We start from the raw sequence: 25,028 nt of genomic DNA, 5'->3' as shown, positions 1-25,028 counted from the left end.
TGTAGGGTAACTGAAGACACCTTCAACTGTGAACTCTGCACCAGTCTGAAGACTTCTGTAATCCCACAACATTGGCAGGAGTTGAAAGCTGAGCTGATGTCTATCTGGCTGGGCTGCAGAGTATATGAAATCACACTTAAAATGGTTTCTCTTTTGCTGGGCAGAGAGCTCTGGAGGGCTGGTCAATTTTTCACTGGCAGGAATTCTCATGTCACCCTCCCTCCAAATTCCTTAGCTCAATCTAGCCTCTCCCTCCTCCCCACACAGAATCAGCTGTCATTGCTTCAGACTGATGCACTATTATTAACTTTTTTAAAAGCACCAAAGGACAAAGTCTTGGTGGCTTTGCAGATCCCTCCACTTGGCCAGCTACTCCTTCAGTTTTTTGAGAAACTACAGCTACTGCAAATAAAAATGTGAAAGGGTGATGAGGCACTGACTGAATACGGTTTTTGGCGCTCGCTGATTGATCAGCTGAAAGGAACACTGATTGGCTTAAGGTTTCTCAACATTTTGAGAGGCAGCAGCAGTTAGGATAGTTGTGGGTCACTTCAAACCCTTTTTAAGGGATTGGAGGGTGAAAACAGCAATGTGGAAATGCATTTTCACTGGCTTAATCTAGATTATATAGTAGTTAACTTTTTCATAATGGCTGCATTCTGAAGAATTCTGGCTTTGTGTGAATGAGTTCAATCGCTCCAACTTTGCTCCTTCTGCCACTGGGAACGATTAAACAAACCACAGCACAATTCCTTCCATTAGTTTATTTTAATGTGATGTGCAGCTGGGGAATTCTGGCTTTTTCCCATTCTAACAAGCCAGATTTGAAAGCCAAGAAATAAGTATGCAAATCCGCCTCCCACAGGTGGCTATCAAAGAAATGGAACAGAGCTGGAAAAACCTCTTATCTTACTAAACCTTGTTAGGGAAAGGAGGAGGAGGAGAGGAAACTGCTGTTTATCTCTGTAAACAGGAATCTGCAGTTTTCATCTTGAGATGACATCAGTTTTACCTGGGATAATCATCTGTAAACAATGCTACAGACTTTATTCACATGGACATTATTTCGCTATATGGTTATGTGGTTTCCCCACTGACTATGTAGAGGCTTTTGACTTGCAGACATCTGCCCACAATGCATGGATGACAGTGGGTACAGTGGAAAACCATGTGGCTCCAGAACTGCACCAGTAGTGTGGCTCCACTGCTTTTTTAATTGGCCCTTCAGACTAATTACAAGCTTAAAACAGAATGATGACCAATCTACATATGTGAGCTGCCAGAAATATAATTGAGCTGCAAGAACAAAAAAAGTATGTGAATACTTTTAACCGTTCAGCTATATATGGAACAGATTACAAAGCATCTAAACACGTTCAACAGAAATCAACAGGTGTGGCAGGTAAAACAACTCCAACACCTTCTACAGTATGTCAAGCTGAGAGCTCTACCTCTTTTCCTTTGAGATTGAGATGCCATTAATATGAACCAGGGAAGGGCAGTCCCGACCCACCTTTGTTTCTTTCCAAGCATTTGTGGTTTATTAGAGATCCCTTTCAGTGGACTTTTACCAGAAACTAGCAGCTGGGAAATCCCATCCTGCAGCAGCCAAAGAATGCTCAGGTTCAGAAGCAAGCTCTGAGGATTCCTGCCCATAGGCTTGGCAAGGACCCAGACTGTTGCGAAAGCAATTCCACCAATTTTTGGTGAAAAGCCAAGCTGGCAGCTTTTTTAAAAAAAGGCTTTCTCAGCAGTCAATTCATTGGCATGCATTGTGTGGACCCAACATTTGGAAGATGAAAACACTCAGCAAAATGGCAGCTCAGAATGGGAGGTCTGTATAAATGAAAATTTAGTCATGCCTGGTTATCGCTCTCACTTATTAAATCTTAAGTCAGTGAGAATAGGGAGGGGACAGGAAAAACTATATTAAGTATAAAACATACCATACTATTAAAAAAAAAACTTCAGAGGTGAACAGGATAGGGCAGAACTGACTTGCAGAGAATAGACATCAGGAACTTGTCAAACGGGTTTTTCTGGATTGTGCATTATTTTCAACATTTTGATAAGAGATGATGGGGGGAAAAGAATGTGTACAACCAAAGCTCCATCGTACAGTCCTACTTTCTGGCACACTGCTGTCTGCCTCTAGCATAACCCTGCCCAGGGTTGCATTCTAAGTAAGCAGATCTCTTAGGAACTTTCCATTAAAGGTAAAGTTATGCCATGTTTTATTAGCCCATCACATACTTCTTCCTGCTACACACTAAAAAGTGCAACATTCAGGAATACCTCCTGCAAGGATGTTGGAAGGCAGTGAGTGACTATTCCTGAGTCATTTAAAAATGAAATTGCTTTTAGCAAAACTATATTTTCTTTCTTCACAGAGTGTCTGGCTTTGGAACCCTGCTAGCTAATGTGAAGAATATTATATATGATTAATTCTATTTGTAGCTGAAAATCAGCAGGGACTTAAGTGTGTCGATTGGCATGTTAAAAACAAGCTTTTGCTCTAAGCCCAAAATTTACAACCCAGTCAGTTAACGAAGGCAGAGATATCATATCTTCTTCTGTTTCTGAAACTGCTGGAATGTGGACGTTCTGCTGCCATCCCTCTTGCTGCCCTGTTCAGAGGAATCAATGGCTCCTTGCAGGGCAGGTTTCTCTTTTGTATGAGACCACCTTCCTGAGGCCTTCATCAAAGGACTCAACAAGGTGATGGTGGTAGTAGCTCTAATTCCCAGAGACCCTGGGACCAACAGCAGTGGTGGAGAGATGGCAGGCAATTGTAGTTGTCTCAGAAGAGGGTGAAAAGAATGCTACTGCATTGCCATGGCAACAGGACTGTTGCAGAACTTCCTGAGATCTGACGGAGGAGGCTCACCAATGGGACTGCAATGGTTGCTTCAGAGGTTTGAAACCAGCAGAAGAAACTTCAGTACTGTTTACTGGTTCTATTCCATATCTGACACCAGCAAGAGAACAAAGACAACTAACCAGGCAGAGGCTGATTCCGAGCGACTCTAAGTTCAACATTTTATTTCCTGTATTATTTCCTCAACCCCCTCTCTATCTGTCCATCTGAGAGTAATAGTTACAGAAGCTGTTTTTCCTGGACTGTTCACTCAGGAGAATCCAAGCAACATCACTGAAATTTCAGCATTCTCTATAAATCAGGAGTCTGATAGCACTTTTCTGATTAATAAGTTTTATTTAAAAAAAGCCAAGCTTTTGTGAGCTGTAGCTCATGCCGTCAGATGTCTTTTTGATCTGTAAGTAAGCTACCACACATGGAAGCTGAGGTCTTTTAATAAAACTTGATAGCTGGAAAAGATGCTACCAAACTCTTCTCGATTTTTAGCTACCATAAACTAAAACAACTACAAAGCTGGTAGCTACCAACTACTTTGGTAAAGTAGGAGATCTATAATATCTCCTACTTTACCAAATATATGGTTTGGAACCATTTCCCTTTTTTTGCAACACAACTTGTCTACTTGCAAAGCACTCCTAATACAAGTCAGTAAATAAATTGTTCCGTAAGCAAGGCTGGCTCAAGATATTGTGGTTCATGTTTTCTTTCCTTGCACCAAAATAGAGATCATAAATTGTGGCTCACTTCCTCTTTTCACACAAAGTAGTCCTAGCAATCTTATTTCAACACTGGTAACAAGACAGCATTGCTCAGCAACGCTGATAGCATCAAACTAGTTTAAAAAGCACAAGACAGGTTGTACAACACACTCAGTTCTGCTTTTAAAGAAATAAAGAATTGGGGGTGCTCTCAGGGGAAAATCTCTCAGTTCCTGCCACCTAAGGAAATGTAGGCAAATACACTATCTAATACAGTATAGCGCTGGGTTTAACTGATTAAGCTAATATACTTTGTAATTACATTGCCAAACAGTTCTCTTAGACTTGCTATTTTTCAGTGGTATCTATTTGCAGCTTATCCACAAGCCTTTGCCCCTGTGACCAAAGAAAGTAAAGGGAAGGTAAGAGAAGTTCTCTTCTGCCCAGTTATTTTGGCAAAATAAATGCTGGGATCCAATATAATTATAGGATACATAATTATGCAACAAATAAAACCTCACCTTCTGTTCCTTGAAGACATTTATGCTCTTACTCTGATCCTCTGGACATTTTAAAACTTTCAAATAGATTTCAATCAATTTCCTTGCTAGCAACAATGGAAATTGGTGAATGTTTATTACTGTTCAGGCCTAGATTAATAGGACTAAAGGAAATTCTGGATCAGCATGTGATATTAACTGTTAATTCTATTTCTCTTCCCAAGCAAGTGTTTGTGTTTCCTGTATTTATGCTTCCTATTAGGGACTCTATGGAGCCATATTTGACTTGGTACAAATCCATTAAATAAACCAGGTATGAGCATCTGAACCACACAAGCTATGCATGCTAGCCTTTTTTTTATTCATTTGTGTCATAGATAAAAATGATCAGCAGATCAAAGAATACAATGCAATCAATGCCAGGGCCAGAGAATCCTAGGGAACAGCTACCATATTTCCAATTATGCACCAAATGGTTAATGTAAGGAAGCTTTGGTACAGTCTGTTGTAACCTAGCTTATTTGCAAACCATGCCCTTTTGAAGTCTAGAGCAGACAGCAAGACAGAAAGTTTATTGGGGCCTTACAGATACAGGTAAGTTGTATCTTCCTGGCCTACATGAAGCAGTTGACAACAGAAGACACAACAGACATAATGGTGATTGTCATACCACATGATCTCCAATGCAACGTATACCCTCTTCCTCCTTTCGTTCCTCCCACCCACAACCAGATCTGTCTGCTTCACAGCCTTGATTCTCTGAGTTCAGTTGACTACTAAATAAATACATTAAATACACGTGGTGGCCCATTATTCAAGAAATTTAACTTGGAATTGCACAGACAATTATTCTGAATTGTCCCTTTATGGATGTGTGTATAAGGGATGAAGTAACAGTTGTGCAATTTTTTTTTAAAGTTGAAACTTGTGAAGCACATATTGCTGAAGCATTGCCTGTATTACTCACTTCACTCCTTGAAGCAACAGCTCGGTGGAGAGGAGTCAGCCACATGTTGTCCTTGGCATTGACACGGGCTCCTGCAAATCAAATGGACGTCTCTTAAATACCATCTCACCCAAAACTGATGTTTGGCAAACTATGGTAAACAGAGCAGCATGCAATATGGAATGCACTCCAGACCACACTGCCTGATTTTTGGCATTTGTTTCAAGATGGCTGATAACAAAGGCAAAGTAACCTTGTTGACTCCCAAAATAATCCTGGAAATTTGAGCAGGAAAGAGAAGCAAACAGGACTGACTTTCTGAAATTAATACCTCCTACACGGAAAGAAAACTAGCAGCAGGAAAGACTTAATGAGCCCAGGAATGGGAATATCCAAAGACGAACCACAGTTGAAAATGAGCAAGGGCATCTAAAATGCAGTCAGAGCTATTTAAACCCACAAAAAGCATGAGAGATATCTGCAGGTAAGCACCAACTGTTTGCTCGGAAGGCTATCACCAGCCAGGCAGTTCTGTCACCTGCATTGTTGATGCTGGTGCTGCTCATGCACATCCTATTCTGTGGCTACCCCTGCTTACACAGAGATTAACCTTTTGTGCCCTGGCCAGTTGCCCTCCAAATCCATACCTGGAGCAAACGAGAAAGCAGAGAAACAGTATTTATAGCTTCACCGAGACAGCATCTTACTGCTTTATTGGATTCATTGCCTAAGAGCTAAAATAAGCTGGATATATCCCTATTCTACTATTTTTTAAAAAAACAAGACAGTCCTCATCAATACCACTTGTTTTCTCTATTCCACAAAAATCCCTTCCACCCTGTGAATAGGCTCTGTTTTTCCAACTGTGTTTTCTTTCTCCAGTCTCCTATTGTTGGTTAATAAGATTTAAACAGAAGATGGAAGAAATCTTTTTGTCATCAATAGGCCCAATAAAGTAATGTGTAGTTTGGGTAGAATACCTTTTTTAAAAAAGAAGGGAATGTAAGGAATCCATCTTTCTAAATTAAACATGGTTCATGTTTTTACTGATTGCTTGACTGGGACCTCTGAAAAAATAAGGTATATATTTTCCTGGGTGGCTGCTGGGTGGCTGCTGAGCCACAAAGCTAGCAGAAATGAAACATATTTCTGACCGCACTACAGAAGTAGGTGATTGTGTTAATCAGATCTGGTTTCCACATCCTCTGCCTTTGCAAATTTGCAAGGTGCTGTTTACCCAACATAGAGAAGTTATTGGTACATCTAATTTAATCAATATGTACTTTAAAAGCAACTATTCAGAATGCCTGATTAAGAATTGAACCATTCCTATCACTGCAAAAGAGCCATTCAAATTAGTTACCTTTTATTTTAAAGTCATGTGACCCTGATATTACAACTTGCTGGCTCAAAGATCATGGCTCTCTTACATGAGATTCCCCTAGACCACTATTAGGCAACCTTCAAATATTTTAGACTACAACTCCCATACGTCCCAATCAGCAACTCTCAAGGATCTGTCACTTGTACCTGCCCTTCAAAAATATCTGAAGGGCACGAGGTTGTCTACTGTTTCCCAAGATAAGCTTTGCCTCAGACACCTAGAGATAAGACAACGTTAGTCAACAGAAGAGTGTGAATCCATAAACCAAGTTCTCCTTCCTTGTCATCTAACAGATATTCTGTATCTGACAGCACAGCACTGAATTGGGGAGTAAATCAGAGCACTTATAACTCTTGGGAACCTCAGGGTAGAACTGTCACTGTGCAGCTCACCCTTTAACAAATCTAATACTAACCAGCATTAAGCATCCTGCAGATGTGCCGAGACATTCATTTTAGCAGCTTCAAAGAGCCAAGCTTCCCTTTGAAGTTTGCTGTGCTGCTGAACAGTCTTTGGCCCTCAGCTAGCAAGAATCAGGCAACCTAATCTGCTCTGAATTGTGTAGCTAATAATCATATCGTAACATGGTTCTTTATTAAATTTAAAGCTATGTCGGAGGGATTTCATCGGGGCACAGCACACATGGAAGGGGGATTTATACTGCTATGAGACTGTGGCTCTTGATGGTATAAAAATTTAATCAGATACATAAATAAATTAGCATTGGGGTGGGGGGAGTCTCCTTTGTGCCAAAACTAATTTTATGAAGGCAAGAACTATTTTTGTCAGGATGGCAGAAAGGAGAGGAGGGTAGCCCTTTTCTTTTTGCAGCATGCTCCTGATGAATGCCTGTCTCTGCCCAACCAGTTTTCAATTTTCAAAATGCCAGAAATGGCTGCTAGCCATACAAAGCAAGCAACTTTTTTTTTTTTTGGCCATTTGATTCTATACAATTCAGGTATCAAACCGCAACCCCTGATGTGAAAACATGGGCTCTGTGATTCAGTTGTATATAAATTCAGGCAGGGCTTTCAAAATCCTTTTATCCCTCGCCTCACAATTTCAGTTTGACAGCTTCAACCTACATAAACAGTCACGCTGGCTACAGTTTCACTGTGCTGTTTTAAGACATCTGGCTGCTGGTCTTCTGCATTAACTCTGAATAATTTCTGTTTTAATGGTAACCCAGAGGCCCATTCCTGATATGTCTCAATGCAAAGGACATATGCTTTATTCATTACATGCTATGTTTATTTGTACTGCTAGTCCACCAGTTCATGTGCCACAAGACTAACTATGAACATATTTCACTGAATGTGTCTCCAGAGTCTTGTAGGAAATTCAATGGGCCAATTCTTTTTGCAGGGTCTAGCCTCCCCAGCAAGACTGCTATTGGTTATAAATCCTTCTTGCGTTACTTTAAATATAAAAAATGAACACAAAAGATTTAAGGAGTTTTGCTGTCTGCTGTTTATGCTGATCAGTGTTCAACCAGTCCAACCTTTATGAAGCATCATCCAAAATTTAGGTTTTTTTTTTAGGGACAAAAATACATTCGTCTGATAGAGAAGAGCTTGCGTGCCATCCATCAGGTCACTACAGCAAAGTAATTTGAGTCATAACCTTGCATTACTCTAAGGGGGTACAAGCAATCATGTGCTTGATGAATAATCACACTTCAGAGCTTTGCAAGAAGAAAGCAGTCAGAAAACACACACACACACACAAATGTAGCATTGACCAATCCCCCAAAACATGATGGTGTTGTACTGCCAGCTCAAAAAGAGAGGGTGTGTTTATTTATTGATGTATGTACTTAGTTGGTTAGTTAATTTACTTCATTTGTATGCCACCCATTCCCAAAGGCTTTGACAATTTAAACTGCTACTCTAGAAGAAAGAGTACCTCTAAAATAAGTTTTTGAATACAGTATCCCCAATGCTTTCACTAATGTCTCCACCAACACCGAAACACAAAACAAAGCTTTCCGAGCAGAAAACGCATCCTTCCCAAACACCTTTTAGATAGTTGCTGCTAAGGAACAAACATGGGACCAGTGGACTACGGGCCTCCTCAAAGTAATCTGAATAATTAGACAACGGGGGGGGGGGGGTTCCAGTCATGGGAAAATGTTCAACTTCATCTTATTTGATGCTTCACTAATCAGACTTATTCCACCTGCAGCAAACTTCATTTACAGTTGTCTGGCAGCAATGCCCAGTTTAAGAAACAGTCTATACTATGTGATATAACCTTGACGGGGGAGGAGTGACAATAAGTATGTTTTTGTAACTGTTGTAAGGAAGAAGTCACTTCTTTGTTTTTTCTTCTCTTATCTACATGTAGTCCTCACTTAAGGACCATTCATTTAGTGATGGTTTGGACTTACAACGGTGCTTTAAAAAACCTGACTTACGACTGGTCCTTGCACTTAGGGTCATCACAGTGTCCCCACAGTCATGTAATCACGATTCAGGCACTTGGCAACCAGTTTGCATTTACAACTGTCAGTGTCCCACAGTCATGTGATCATCATTTTCGACCTTCCCAGCCGGCTTCCAGCAAGTAAAATCAATGCGAAATTCACTTAGCAACCACATGGTTCGCTTAATGACCATGTGATTCGTTTAAACCACCATGGTGATTTGCTTAACAACCACTGCAAAAATGGTCGTAAAATCAGGTCAGATTTGCTTAACAACCGCATCGCTTAGCAACCAAAATTCTGGTCCCAATTGTGGTCATTAAGTGAGGACTACTGTCCTGTTCAGACTATGAGACAGCCATGCAGAATTACAAAAGGAAGTTTTTTATGAACAACCAACTATTTACAACAGAAAAGAGTAATAGGCAATATAATTCAATCAAGTTCACCCAGGCAGTGGAGGAATACAGGTCAAGAGTAGAAGGAGATTGTGGCAACACAGCAAGACAGAACTCGGCTAACTCTCTCAGTGAAGCAGCAAGACCGGGTGTGGCTAGGGCACATGGCAAGGTGGTAGCTTGAGGTTTGATTGTAGAATGTGGCATGGAGGCGAGGCTAGGCTTGGTGACAGAAGCTAGGCAAGACTCTGCTGGAGCAACAAGACAAGGCTCGGGTCTGGAGACAAGGCTGAACTCGGCTGGATCAGCAAGAAAAGGCTTGAAACTGGAGGCAAGGCTGGACTTGGTGGGATCAGCAAGACAAGGCTTGGAACTGGATGAAAGGCTGGACTCGGCTGGATCAGGGTGTGAAGGAGGTAGCTCTGTGTCAGTAGAGAGGGCTGGCACTAATTCCATGTCGGCTACAAGCAAGGCTCCCTTTCCTGGAGAGGATTCTCCTGTCGAAGCTGTAAGCACAGTATAACGGTTGTCTCCGGCAGTTTGCTCCTGGCGCTGGTGCCTTTTTATGCAATCCTTTTCGTGCCATTTCTCCTCTGTAGCCAATCGGGCTGCCTTTTGCTTTGCGCGCTTCTCCACTCTCCTCTCTTGCGCACTAATTGGAGGAATCAAACCTCCCTCCGGATTCTGCCCGATCAGCGTCTCCGAATTCTCCTACTCTGCTGAGTCACTCTAGTTTCTATTTCTCCAGATCTTTCCCGATAAGTTTTGTTCTCCCCTTCTGGCTGAAGATAAGTTTCGTTTTCAGAATCAAGGTCAGACTCAAACCTCACAACGACCTGTATTGCACTTTTTCTTTTTTCTTTTCTCTTTTTCTTAACTTGGTTTTCTATATTTTTTCCCTATGTTTATCCTTTATTTGTTTTAAAAGAAGTTCTAATAAAAATTATGATTACAAAAAAAGAAACAGTCTAGAGCAATAGTGGGATTTGAACTCAAAGCTTACTGCCTCAAATTCTCAACCACAGCCCTGTACCAGCTACTCAGCCCAGAGGGCATGATTATCAACCCAGAGGACTTGCCTATAAACTCCTCATGGAAATCGCTGTTTCTTCTCCACAAAGCATTCATGAGCCCACACTGTGAGGCTTGATTAAAACCACAGTTCAGGACCACAAACATTGACATTGCCAAATCATTTTAATGCACCTTAAAACCAGCATTCCATTTACGCATTATTCTGCAGAAGTAAAATGGATTGAATTGGCTTGTAACAAGTGGGAAGGGAGTCTGAAGAGAATTCAGAAGGAAATTGTGGGGCAACTTCTACTTGCAAAGTTTGCAGACAAATGTGATATTTCCTCCAAGCATAGTACAGAGTTTGTACAGGTAGTCCTTGCTTACTGACCATTCATTCAGTTCCTATTCAAAGAGTTCTGAATCTGTTCAGAAGTAATGTAATACTTTATTGATTAGCCATTAGGCCACATCAGAATACAAAATATAAAACACAGAACAGTAATAAGACCATATGTTAAAAATAGAATAAAAGAAATAAGTAAACGAAAATGCAAACCATATTTCTGTGTCACAATTTACCCCAATGAGATCCACATATGCAGTTCTCAATTGTACTGTTTTGTTAAAATAAAGGGCCGTATTATATGTAATTTTAGGGTTCTGACCACACATGAAATATGCTGTTTTAATATAAGGACCCCAACAGGCCGTTCGGCTAATGTGCGGTCCAAGATAGTGATCTCTCTCGTTCTTATACAATTGACATTCAAATAAAATCTGTGTGATGTCTTCTATCTCTGGGGCTCTGCAAATACAAGTACATTCATTCATTATTTATTTATTTAATTTATCAGATTTGTTGCAGCCCATCTCCTCCCACTGGAGGGACTCTGGGCAGTTCAGAACAAAATCCTCAATAAAACAATAAATACATAAAATACATTATAAAATTACAAATTATTAATAATATAGATAAAAATAAAGTCCAGATGGCTATATCTCATTCAATCTCCACATGGAAGGGGTGCTTCAAGGCACTAGCCAACCCCAGGCATGACTCCTCTCCTCCCCGCCCCAGGCCAGCTGGCAGAGCCAGGTCTTCAAGTTTCTCCGAAAGGCCAGGAGTGATGGGGGCAAGATGTTCCAAAGGGCGGGTGCTACTGCAGAGAAGGCCCGCCTCCTGGACCCCGCCAGATGGAATTCTCTTACCGACGGGGTCCTCAGCATGTCCTCTCTGCAAGATCAGGTGGGGCAGGTAGATGTAACAGGGAAGAGGCGTTCCCTCAGGTAGCCTGGCCCCATGCCATGTAGGGCTTTAAAGGTGATAACCAACACCTTGAATTGGACCCGGAAACAAAGTGGTACCCAGTGCAGCTCATGCAGCAAAGGTGTTATATGTGCCCTTCTAAGGGCGCCACAAATAGCCCACGCGGCTGCATTTTGCACCAACTGAAGCTTCTGGATACTCTTCAAGGGTAGCCCCATATACAGCGCATTGCAATAGTCAATATGTGAGATAACGAGAGCATGAGTGACCATTCGAAGGGCCTCCCGATCCAGGAAGGGGCGTAACTGGCGCACAACATGAAGCTGTGCAAAGGCCTTCCTGCCATGGCTGACACCTGCTCTTCGAGCAGGAGCCATGAGTCCAAGAGGACCCCCAAGTTACACACCAGGTCTGTCTGGGGCAGTGCAACCCCATCCAGAACCAGAGATGTTAATGTCCCGGATATGGAAGAGCCATTAACCCACAGCCACTCCGTCTTACCAAGGTTCAGTTGAAGCCTGTTGTTCCCCATCCAGGCCCCCACAGCCTCCAGGCACCTGGAGAAGGCAGTCACAGCATCACTTAATTCACCTGGGATGGAGATATACAGTTGAGTATCATCAGCATACTGATGATACCTCATCCCATGGTGACGGATGATCTCACCCAGCAGTTTCATGTACATGTTGAAAAGTATTATTAAATAGATGTACATGCTTTCACATTCAGAATTAGCTTTTGGTTTTCAGTTTTGAGTATCTGATCTTATTTGGTCATGAAGATAATTCTTGGCCATATATTTGTTATTCAGAATGGGAAAGAAATAGTTTTAATGAAAATAACACATTTTTGGTGCTTCCCCCAATTGTATAAATTTTCTATTCCATTGCTTAATTTTCCTTATTTGTTTTCTCCTGTTATTTTACCACCTTTGAAGGACATTAAGCAGCTAGGCTCATTAGTGAAGAAGCAACAACCATACATTTTTATAAAGCTGACAGCATGTTGTTGTAATTAAGTTTTTAATACTACCATGTTAACTGTAGAATACAAAAGGCTTTTAATTTATTTATTCAACCTTTAAGAAATACAAAGCACTGAACAGGCCCACAAACCCTGTTTTATTCTAAAATACTAAAAGGCAGATGTTTTTTCCCTACACGTCTTGAGTTCTGACAAGTAATAAAAATATTTTTAATACCTCTGGAAGAACTATAATTAGTCTAACATGGCACCAATTACCTGTCTCCACAATCGGCATTGGTACAAATGCTGTCAGCTTTGGAGTCTGCAAGAATTCAATACAGGCATCTAAATATTAAAATTCCAGCCAAGATGTCCCAGGCAGTACCATGCCGTATAGCAGTAGGAAGTGGAAAGATGCAGTATCTACATAAAGCAAGGGGGAGCAACCTGTGCCTTCTCAGATGTCCTTAGTCAAAGGGCCATGGTTGATCTCAGCAACAAGGCTGATTTTCCCAATTTGGAAAGTTGTGAGGAGCAAAATGGGATCTACTTCACCCCTTAACTCACCACTCAACTCTTAACCTGAACTCCCCAAATGGGCTCCCCAAATTGGGCCACCATGGCACCATCAGCAACACACCTACAGCCTCCAAGGTCAAATATACACTTTTTTAAACTGTACAGCTCTCTACTGCAAGAAAGTTGCCCACTTTGGGTAATTCGCATACCGTCCGATTCCCAACAACTCTGGGAGGTTCACAGATAAATAACAGTAAAAGTAATAAAACAAGATAATAAACACGGACAAGGAATAAAAGATGGCCGGCTGGACAGGAGCAAAAACAAACCCACACAACCTAAAGGGGCTTTGCAAAAGGCTTGGGCAAAAAGCCAGGCTTTCAAGACCCTTGAAACACCAGCAGGGTTGGGGCTATTCGGATCTTGGGGGCACCTTGTTCCAGAGGGCAGGTGCTATGACAGAGCAGGTGCGCTTCTGGGGACCCAACAGATGGCATTGTTTAAACAAAGATACCCAGAGCATACCAACTCTGCCAGATTGAATCAGGTGATCCCTCAAGTAACCAGGCCAACATAGGGCTCTACAGGTAACAACCAGCACCTTGAATTGCACCTGGAAGCAAATTGTGCAACTCGCGAAGCAGGGGTGTTACATGGGCATACCAAGGCATGCCCATGCTGCTGCATTCTGGACCAGTTGAAGCGTCTGAGTGGTCTTCAAGGGAAGCCCCATGTAGGGCTTGTTAACCCTGGATTTTATAAAATTCCCTTTAAAATCTAACTTTACGAAAATGCTCCAGCAAGGAAAACTGGTGTTCATATGTCTCCCTTCTCAGTGTTTCTGCTTTTCTCCCCGGTCTTCATTCCAGGACCCCTGCGGTTACTAAGCCATCTTTGGCCAGTTGTCTGGATTATAATGCCCATTTAGATCTAATAATTTAAAGAGACATATTCCTACTGTATTGTTGAAAATCTTGGCTTTCCCACTTCCTTCTTGTAGCTGGGTGACCCTGTTTTGGCTACAAACCAGAAACATTCAGATTTCTATATTGGAAACAAATGGTTGTCTTCTTTTTATGTGATGGTGGGGCATTTCCTTATTTTTTAGACACAGGTAGTGTACAAAATTCTGGACCTCTAGAAGGATTTAGAATCAGTCACCGTCAGGGGATAACAATTTATTAAGAGTTAAGTGCCATCAGAAATATTTGGTTGGCAAATATTGCTAGAATAAGGGAAGAAACAATTGTCTTAAAGCCTAGTCTCAAACCAGATGATTGCAACCTTGTGCCCACTAGATGTGTTGGCATACAATTCCACAATCCCCAGCTAAGGGGTAAGGTGGTATAAACAGTAGTCCAACCTCCAGAGTGCACAAGGTTGCAAAAAGCTGCTTTCAAAACCTCAGAGTTTTTCAAGGCATTCCAGCAAGCAGTGAGTAATACAGCCAACTTTTCAAAGTGATATAAATTAGGTTTCCACTAAGTCCTTCGTAACATTATACCAGCCTTTACATTGGGTTATGAAAAGAGTTGCATTAGTGTTCATTTTTTTTTAAGTTATGTGGCTAACACTCTGGCATTAACAAGTAATCTTGACAGCTACAAAAACCATCTTGGAAGCCAAAGCATTATTTGAGGGAAGCTTAACATTTGACAGTGCCAAGTTACTACAGATTGAACACTGGAAAAAGTGATATTTAGAATGCTTTCAACAACAACAAAAGTAACACTATGCAGTTACAAACACAGATATATATTGCAGGCTTCCCTGCCCTGGTGGCCCTCATACCTTCAACTCCAGTAAACCCCAGCTAGCATGGAAGATGAAATCCAATATACCTGGAGGTTACCAGGTTGGGAAAGGCTGATGTAGTAAGCAACTGATATTAAACCTCTTAGTTGTCATTACCAAGGGAAGTATTTAACACTGTAGCATTTATGAGCATTTCAATCATTTTGCATTCCTAATCGACAAACAGATAGGATACATACCGGACAAGATGAGGAGCTCAATAATCTCTGCATCTCCCAAGAAAGCGGCAACATGAAGTGGGGTACGCTTCTCTGTGTCCTAAAAAAGAAAAGTGAGGGTAAAGAAAAAGGGCCATTACAGATCTTGTGCCATACTAACTAGGAGGTTAAGACCATCACTTTGGGTGGTCTGTAGGCTGTTTTTGGGGGGCGGGGGGCTTTGAGTTAGTGTTGACTCCTGGTGACTGCCTGGGCAAGTCCCTGCAGTTTTCTTGGCAAGTTTTTTCAGAAGGGGTTTGCCCTTGCCTACCTCCTAGGGCTGAGAGAGAGCAGCCGGCCTAAGGTCCCACAGCTGGCTTTGTGCCTAAAGCAGGACTAGAACTCACAGTTTCCTGGTTTCTAGCCTGATGCCTTAACCACTGCACCAAACTGGCTCTTTCTGTAGGCTGTAGGTCTGTGGAAAAAGTATGGTTAGGTCTTGTTTATTCTTGAAAACCAATGCAGAAGTTAGAATGGCAGATAGAGGCTTCTGTGCCAAGCTTTCTCTCGCTCTCTCTGCCCCTACCTCCCTTAGCAGGAGTAGAAAATAATCAGTATCGTGACAGCTTTACTAGTTGTGATACTGATATTTGCTACCCCTAATTGAAAAAGACCTTCAGAAAACACCTTATTATTTTGTAAACGATGGATTACACAAAGTGAGATGGTATTGCTACCAGGACAGGAGTGGGGGAATTGGGCCTATGCAGCCAAACTTTGAGAAGCCAATGACTTCCCATCCTCCTTCCCTTTGGTTCATTAGTTCATTAGGAAATGAACTAATGAATCCAGAGTTTCCTTCCTTGGGCCTCTCACACTTTATTATTCTGTACATCTGGGACTTTACATTTTGGTCTCAAAACTGCATTTTGGGGAAGATTAATCTGTAAGTGGAAGAACACATTTGTAATTACTGCAGGTATATATTGTGTCCCTGATATTGTTTTATCTGCTTAGGACTTTAAGTATAAATATCGAAGACATGTAGTTTATTCTTGGGGGCTGAGAATGATTCAAGTTGCCATCTGGATTTTAACTAGTTAATGATGGCTGGTTTCTTCTCAACGTTTAAAGTTATTAAATACAAATGTGCACTTCTTGTTTGAGGGGAATGACAGTTTTCCTCATTAAAAGCATTTGTAAGTTATACAAGAAAAAACAGCCAATGTAATATTTAAATTTATGAACTCTTCGGTGAACTTTTAAAAGAGAATAATCTCTCTGCATCTTATACTATCCATTTTTATTTTCTTCCAGTTGTTTCTTGCACATTAGAAGTCTCAAAAACAGACTCCTTATTCTTATTATTCCATCTTTCCAAAATGATGTAACAACAGGTAGGAGTTAGCTTATGGCCCTTCCCCTCTCTTTGGTAGCATCTGTTTGGATGCCAAAAGAAGAACCATTTGGTGGGAGTAATGTTCACCAAATGGGTATGATCAAAAACAAAGATGGCAAGGACCTAACAGAAGAAGAAGAGATCAAGAAAAGGTGGCAAGAATATACAGAAGACCTGTATAGGAAGGATAACAATATCGGGGATAGCTTTGACGGTGTGGTCAGTGAGCTAGAGCCAGACATCCTGAAGAGTGAGGTTGAGTGGGCCTTAAGAAGCATTGCTAATAACAAGGCAGCAGGAGATGACGGCATCCCAGCTGAACTGTTCAAAATCTTGCAAGATGATGCTGTCAAGGTAATGCATGCTATATGCCAGCAAATTTGGAAAACACAAAAATGGCCATCAGATTGGAAAAAATCAACTTACATCCCCATACCAAAAAAGGGAAACACTAAAGAATGTTCAAACTATCCAACAGTGGCACTCATTTCACATGCCAGTAAGGTAATGCTCAAGATCCTGCAAGGTAGACTTCAGCAGTTCATGGAGCGAGAATTGCCAGATGTACAAGCTGGGTTTAGAAAAGGCAGAGGAACTAGGGACCAAATTGCCAATATCCGCTGGATAATGGAAAAAGCCAGGGAGTTTCAGAAAAACATCTATTTCTGTTTTATTGACTATTCTAAAGCCTTTGACTGTGTGGACCATAACAAATTGTGGCAAGTTCTTAGTGGTATGGGGATACCAAGTCATCTTGTCTGCCTCCTGAAGAATCTGTATAACGACCAAGTAGCAACAGTAAGAACAGACCACGGAACAACGGACTGGTTTAAGATTGGGAAAGGCGTACGGCATGGCTGTATACTCTCACCCTACCTATTCAACTTGTATGCAGAACACATCATGCGACAAGCTGGGCTTGAGGAATCCAAGGCTGGAGTTAAAATCTCTGGAAGAAACATTAACAATCTCAGATATGCAGATGATACCACTTTGATGGCTGAAAGTGAAGAGGAACTGAGGAGCCTTATGATGAAGGTGAAAGAAGAAAGTGCAAAAGCTGGTTTGCAGCTAAACCTCAAAAAAACCAAGATTATGGCAACCAGCTTGATTGATAACTGGCAAATAGAGGGAGAAAATGTAGAAGCAGTGAAAGACTTTGTATTCCTAGGTGCAAAGATTACTGCAGATGCTGACTGCAGTCAGGAAATCAGAAGACGCTTAATCCTTGGGAGAAGAGCAATGGCAAATCTCGATAAAATAGTTAAGAGCAGAGACATCACACTGACAACAAAGGCCCGCATAGTTAAAGCAATGGTGTTCCCTGTAGTAACATATGGCTGTGAGAGCTGGACCATAAGGAAGGCTGAGCGAAGGAAGATCGATGCTTTTGAACTGTGGTGTTGGAGGAAAATTCTGAGAGTGCCTTGGACTGCACGAAGATCCAACCAGTTCATCCTCCAGGAAATAAAGCCAGACTGCTCACTTGAGCGAATGATATTAAAGGCAAAACTGAAATACTTTGGCCACATAATGAGAAGACAGGACACCCTGGAGAAGATGCTGATGCTAGGGAGAGTGGAGGGCAAAAGGAAGAGGGGCCGACCAAGGGCAAGATGGATGGATGATATTCTAGAGGTGACGGACTCATCCCTGGGGGAGCTGGGGGTGTTGACGACCGACAGGAAGCTCTGGCGTGGGCTGGTCCATGAAGTCACGAAGAGTCGGAAGCGACTAAACGAATAAACAACAATGTTCACCAATGGAGCACCTTTTTTGTTCAGTGACCCTGAGATGGAGATCTAAGGTGGGAGTTTATATATGTAGCTGCCACAGCTCTTTCCACTGGGATGGTTTTGATTTAAGCTCTTTATTCCACTTGAACTATTTATATCAAGGTCTGGTTGCAATTCTCAGGGGACAGAAGTAATGAGTTGTTGTTGTTGTTGTTGTTACTATTATTCTGCAAAATGCTACAAAGCATTTTGTGCATGGAGGCCAAATTTGGAAACAACACTATGTTTAAGTCATATCTACTGTATTGCCATGTAGCTGGGGATGGTAGCTTGAATTAATCTCAGAGAATTTGGAATGATTTGTAAATACTGTCTTTTTTAAATAAGAAAACACCTGCCTGTCTATATTCTGCAAATAACGCGTATATGGTGAATTAGGTGGCTCCCCCATAAAATGAGCTTGTTATATACGTTTGGATCAAACTGAAATGGGTGTCTCCATGCGTGTGTTGTGGCCTACGCACTGCTATAAGGTCTGTCCAGCTCCCCTCGGGTCTTTGATCCTAAAGCTGCCTGTCCCTATAGTGCTGACACTGCTCATGTTTCATATGTTATCTGTAGTGAGTGACTAGCACTCCAGTATTTGGTTTTACTGTATTTATCTACACTGGGATTTCTAAATGAGTCTGGTCTGCAGGCTTTGGCAGCTATTTGGCAATACATCCTCCACGTCCCCTACACGCTGTTGCCTATCTGCTTGCCTTGTGCTTCGGGTCCAATCAGGGCAGCTGCTCTGAAGGTAAGGGCAAAGGGAAAGGAGCCGCAGCCTGCTGCTGTTTCTCCTGGTTTATGCTGCTACTCGTTCGTCTCTTTAAAAGATTTACACGGGCAGACACCCATCTTGTAGAACGCAATTCTGGGTGGCTCCCAGCAATAATAAAACCAAAGACAAGAAAAACAAGAAAACCAGGCGTCTGACCCACAATCTCCAATCCATCAAACCATACCATCCTCAGGCTCCAACCTCACCCTCTCCCAGTGCCTGGTTTTGTTTGTTTGTTTGTTTGTTTAGAAAGTAAGAAAGTAAGAAGATACTAGTAAACAAGCAAATCCAAAGTTTGTCGATGGCTCCTAGCCCTAATACAGAACAGAGCCCATTTATCCTGCCTTTATTAAAATATCTCACTTGTATGGCTTTAAAAATTGAGTCCAACCTTCTGAAATTATCTGGAAACATGTTAGACATCACTGCAGAGCTTCTATACCTAAATCAATTAGTAACATCCTTAGACCTACCATCTGGGGCTTTCTTGAATCACAGAGCTCAAGGGAGAAACTACAAAAGTAGCAATTGTACCCAGACATTAGCCAGAGCCAGATATTCTTAGTTTCATTCAAGTTGCAGCACATTTAGACCATATTTTAGGAATATGTGGGCATCCTAGATACAGCATTGAGCTCAAATAAAATTAAAAACACACACACCCCAAACAATAAAAGTAAAGATTTCCTCAAGTTGAGCTTGACTCTTGATGATGATATGCACGTCTTTGTGTTTTCTTGCCAACAATACTGAAATGCTTTGTATTGCCTTCCTTCTCATTACTTCCCAGTTCAGCCTACAGATCTGGGATTTCCTGCTAATCTGCTATTAATTAGGCCTAACCCTATTAATTAGGCCTATTAATTAGACCTAATTAGCTTTTTCAGCATTAGCCCACATAGGCTAGGTATTCAAGAGTGAGTGTCAACTGGAGACCAATTTGCAATATGGAAAAGTTATCAAGTTCTATACCAAATGACAGAAAAAACAAATGGCAGGGGATCATATGTTGAAGGCATCTCTCTTACTTCCTTTATAAATATTTTAAAAGATTCAAGTTTACATAAATAATTTAATCAAAGAAACTAGACTGCAGAGGAAGGACTGTACACCTTGTTAACATAAGCATGGTATGGTTCAAGTACAGATCTTAAACAAACTAAAAAAGGATGGCCTAAAACAATAGATAGATTAAACAATGCCAAGGATATATTTGTTGAATGCAGAAGCAAGATTAATTTGTTGTTATGCTTCATTCTTCAGCAAATTTATATTTTGCATTGTTCTGTAAGTTAACATGCAAAAAAAAAAGCAGACTGATGCATGAGGAAGATAACTTTTGCTGAGAAAATCATAACAACAATAATGAATGGACCACTGCATATGGTTATTATTCAATAATTTAAATATGTCTTCCTCAATCTAATGAATTCCAAATGTGTTGGACTACAATATTGGTCAATATGAGATTAAGAGAACTAGAGTCCAACAAAGCTGGAGAGTACTAGATTGAGAAAAGTTATTGTTTACATGGATTTTCAATTAATACTATAATACATGTGAAAATAATCAATTTTCCAATGTTACCAAGAAAACTGCATGGACTTGTCAAAGGCACGAAAAACAAAAACACCAATTTACTAACTGACTACATATTTGTGATAGTTCAAGCTGGAGCAAATAAGTCTATCACTGGCAGATACCGATAAGGGAAGTACATCTGCACAGGTGTATAGGAGTCACGAAAATACTTTGACATTGTTAGTAACAGAATTCAGCCAAAGTAATTTTAGAGTCTGGATCGCAGCTCTAACACATGAAACCTACCTGCTCTAAATCCAGCACACAAAATGTCTCAATCTCAAAATTGGCCCATCCATCTTAAAATATTGAAAAAATCCTATAAACCCTCACACAAAATGCCAATTCATGCCAGCTTTGTATTCCCTCAGGCTCAAGATAGTTGAATAAATCTCATAAACTACACTCGATTTCAGACTGTGCAAAGAATAAATAAGAAAAATGGGCCTGTCGATAAAAAAAAACAACCTAATGTTAATTATAGCCATGAAATATTGACTGTCAGAGAAATTTAGATATCATGGGGAACAGCCAGGTCTCTAAATCCCTATCTTTAGATCAGGCACAGACATTTGTGCTGTACAAATTCTGTAAGAGGAATTCTAAGTCCCCTTATTCCCCATAGACAGTTGGCCTATGAAACCACATGCACGAACACAGTGTTTACAACCAGTAGCATAAAGGTAAGAAATCTATCAGTTGTACATAGAGGCAATACCCTGAAGGAAAAATAGAGCAATCAACATATTTGAATTAACAAGAACAATCTAAACCAAGTAAGTCCATAACAAAACACTCCCTATTATGCCCAGATATAATCCTATTTCTAAGCATATTCACATTAGGAAAGGAAACAAATGTTTTTATCTGTTCTCTTTACAGCATTAATGTAACAAAGACTATTATCACTGTAGGAAGCCCAAAATCACACCTTAATGGTCCTGAAGATTACAACCCAACACCAGTCCTTCATCAACCAAAAGAACAAGCTGCACTTAACTGTGCAGTAAGAAAGAGACAATTAGAAACCCCTAAAGTAAATCACACATAATGGCCAGGAACAGCCAAATGGAAGTCGAAAAAAAAAATACTATGCAGCCCTCTACTCAACACTTTTTGATAATGACCTAATTTTGCATATAATATTAAATATTAGGTCTATGAGCTTCTGCAACCCCTAAGCAAGCCTTAGCCTCTAATACATTCTCCCCTCCCCTCTCCTCCTACACTTCTGGAAGGAGGAATTGATGCATCCATCCATCCATCACAAGAAGCCTTAATGTGCTTTGTTTGGCTTTCAGGTATTCTGATGTCCAAACAAGAGTGCTGTGGCTTATTCACCAACCCCTGCTTAAAATGAACCATAGCTCAGCATATTTTGTAAACCCAGCACATATTAGTTCCATTTTTCCTAACTTCTGAATTGCATACTGTTGCTGTTCTTCAGTCATTCAGTCGGTTCAGATTCTTCAAGACCAGATGGACTTCCTTTTGCCAGGATTATCTGTCAGTAACTGCTTGATTTCTTGTAAGTTCCTGCTTGTGTCATCAGTGACAGTATCCAAGCACCTTGAATTCTGTCAGACTCTTCTGATTGCTTTCAATTTTCCAAGCATCTGCATCTTCTCCAATGACTCTTGTTTTCACGATACATATCCAATTTTTTAGGCTTTAACTTCATTATTACTGCTTCCAGTGCGACCCCATCCAGAATTAAAGATGACAATTTCCCAGATGCCGAGGAGCCATTAATCCACAGCCACTCCATTTTACCAGGGTTCAATTGCAACCTGTTGTCCCCCATCCAGGCCCCCATGGCCCCCAGGCACTCGGAAAGGGTGGTCACGGCATCACTTACTTCACCCAGGATGGAGATATATAATTGAGTATCATTGGCATACTGATGATACTTCACCCTGTAGTGATGGATGATCTTGCCCAGTGGTTTCATGTAGATGTTAAAAAGGAGCAGAGAGAGTACTGAGCCCTGCAGCACCCCACCAAGTAGGGGCCATGGGTTGGATCTCTCGCTCCCTATCAACACCGACTGGGACCAGCCCTGGAGGAAGGAGGTGAACCAGCACAGAACCACGCTGCCCACCCCCAACTCCCTAAGTCAGTCCAGAAGGATACCATGGTCAATGGTATTGAAAGCCGCTGAGAGGTCAAGAAGAGCAAGGATGGATGGACTGCCTCCATCCCGCTCCCACCAGAGGTCATCCATAAGTGCGACCAATACCGTTTCCGTCCCATAACTGGGCCTGAAACCTGACTGAAAGGGGTCTAGATAATCCATTTCCTCCAGAATCCTCTGGAGCTGCAACGCCCACCACCTTCTCAACCACCTTCCCCAAAAAAGGGAGGTGGGAGACTGGGTGAAAATTGTCCAGTATAGTAGGTCCAGCGATGGTTTCTTGAGGAGGGGGTGCACCAGCACTGCCTTAAAGGCTGCTGGGAACACCCCCCCTCTCAAGGATATATTTACCATCACCTGGACTCAACCACACATCACCTCCCAAGCTGCTTTCAATAGCCAGGAGGGACATGGATCTAACTGGCAGGTGGTGGCATTTACAGTCCGGAGGATCCTGTCCACTTCCTTGGGTTCAACAGGATCAAACTCGTCCCAGATAATATGGTAAGTACATTCCCTGGGTATCTCCTCAGACTGTCTCACGCTCAGAGTCCAACTCGGACTCTGAGCATTATATATCTTCTTGTTAGTGTGATGTCTCTACAGTTTAATACTTCATCTAGTTCTGTCATATTCTTTCACTCAAGTAGCAGATATCTCTTCATTTCATAGCTTTAGTCACCATCTTTGTGAAATTTTGAGCCCACTTTTTCATTGCTTCAACTTCTCCTCCTCTTGTTTCCATTGGATTGGCACTGCCTGACATAACCTTAGGGTCTTTTTTAATATGAGGCAGCAGACCAGCTTTTGTACTCCCTTCTTTCACCTTTAATAAATGATTTCTTAAGTCTTCCTCAGCGCTTGGCATCAAAGTGGTATCAACAGAATATCCAAGACTGTTAACGTTTCTCCCAGCAATTTTAATTCAAATTCTCTTTCTTCTAGTCCAGCTTTTCTCAAGATACGTTCTGCACATAAGTTAAATACTTATGGTGACAGTATATAACCTTGACACACTTCTTTCCTTATTGTGAACTATTTTGTGGTTTAAAATAAACTTAGGTTGTAAAATAAATCAGAATTACTGGATTGTTAAGTAGCTGCTAGAGTTTGTTTTATGCCCGTATTCCTAGTTCACACTAATAAGACTGGAATTCAACAATTTAGAATATGCTATTTCTCTACCTGACCCCATAGGAGGACAGGAGGGGTCACAGGCAATACACAAGCCCTAGATATACTCACGGTCTGAGAGATTATTTAGCTTATCTACAAATGTCCTATTATTTTAAGTTTAAAAAGTGTGTTTTCATACAAAGAATAAAAGATATTAATGTAAGATGGCATTTTATTTTCATTATCTGCAAAAGACCTATGTAATAAAAGTTCTGTTGCAATTAAAAATGTATTGCCAAAGCAAACCCTGAATCTCTCTCTCTCTCTCTCTCTCTCTTTCTACCCTGCTTTACAAATATCTAAAGAAAGAGAGAACATGTATGAACTCATTAGGGCTCATTTAATTTATTCCAGATCAGGGCTGGAGAACAACCAAGATGTTCAAATGCAAGCTAATCCAAGTGACAAGCAATTACCTTTCCTATTTGCTCTTTCTTGAATAAAGAAACTTAAAAGAGAACCACCAAACTACATCTTTTCAAGAAATACAACTCTATCACTTCCAGTTTGAATACCCCCCACCAAGGCCTTCTGTGTAGCCTCATCATGACAGGGGAGGGGTACATGCCAAGAATATATAATCCCAGCAGGGTCATCCAAGGTGTGACGGTCGTCTTAACTGCCCAGCTAAAGCAAGCAGGTGCCTATATTGGTCAGCAGCTATATAGAAGCTGCTGGAGGCAGAAGATCACATTAATGACAAAGGTATCACTTCATATTGCAGTGGAGAAGGCGACGGTACATTTTACCAAGAAAACCACATGGATGGAAAATATAAAATGATTGGTGATATAGTGCCAGATGATGGCCCCCTCAATAAGATGGTACTCAACATGCTACTGCGGAAGAGTTGAGGATATTTTGGAGTACTAATGGTGATTATGACACAGCTATATTAAAGCCTTCAGGACATCTAGTTGTTGATGTTTCCATACAGGACATCTCTATATATGGACATCACCAGACAGAGTATACAGAAATCAAACTGACTATATTATTGGCACAAAGAGGTAGAAGAAATCAGTTATAATAGCAAACACTTGGCCAGGGGCTGACTGTGGAACAGATTACAAATAAGTAGGTTAGTAGATGTACAAAGTCCAAGTTAAACTAAAGGAGAAGAAAGCCATGAAACCCATGATGTAATCTTGAGCATACCCCCACCATTTTCAAGGAGAACATCAGGAATCACTTTGAAGTCCCGAACCTCATTGATAGGGAGCCAGAGG

At 41.1% G+C, this 25,028-nt stretch overlaps 1 protein-coding gene across 1 annotated transcript in view; it reads right to left on the bottom strand.

Annotated features, from left to right (window-relative positions):
* The window catches only part of ANKRD44 (ankyrin repeat domain 44), a 158,706-nt gene that overhangs the window by 60,409 nt on the left and 73,269 nt on the right, over positions 1-25,028 (bottom strand). Inside the window, exons 3-4 of the mRNA XM_063318043.1 lie at positions 14,993-15,071; positions 5,044-5,114 (exon numbers count right to left, since the gene is read on the bottom strand). Of these exons, the coding sequence (XP_063174113.1) occupies positions 5,044-5,114; positions 14,993-15,071 (150 nt within the window). The remainder of the gene's footprint in view (positions 1-5,043; positions 5,115-14,992; positions 15,072-25,028) is intronic.

The sequence above is a fragment of the Candoia aspera genome, chromosome 1 (assembly GCF_035149785.1).
Source record: "Candoia aspera isolate rCanAsp1 chromosome 1, rCanAsp1.hap2, whole genome shotgun sequence".
NCBI lineage: Eukaryota > Metazoa > Chordata > Lepidosauria > Squamata > Boidae > Candoia > Candoia aspera.
Note: the sequence above shows the minus strand (reverse complement) of the source record. Positions and strands in the feature narration are given on the sequence as shown.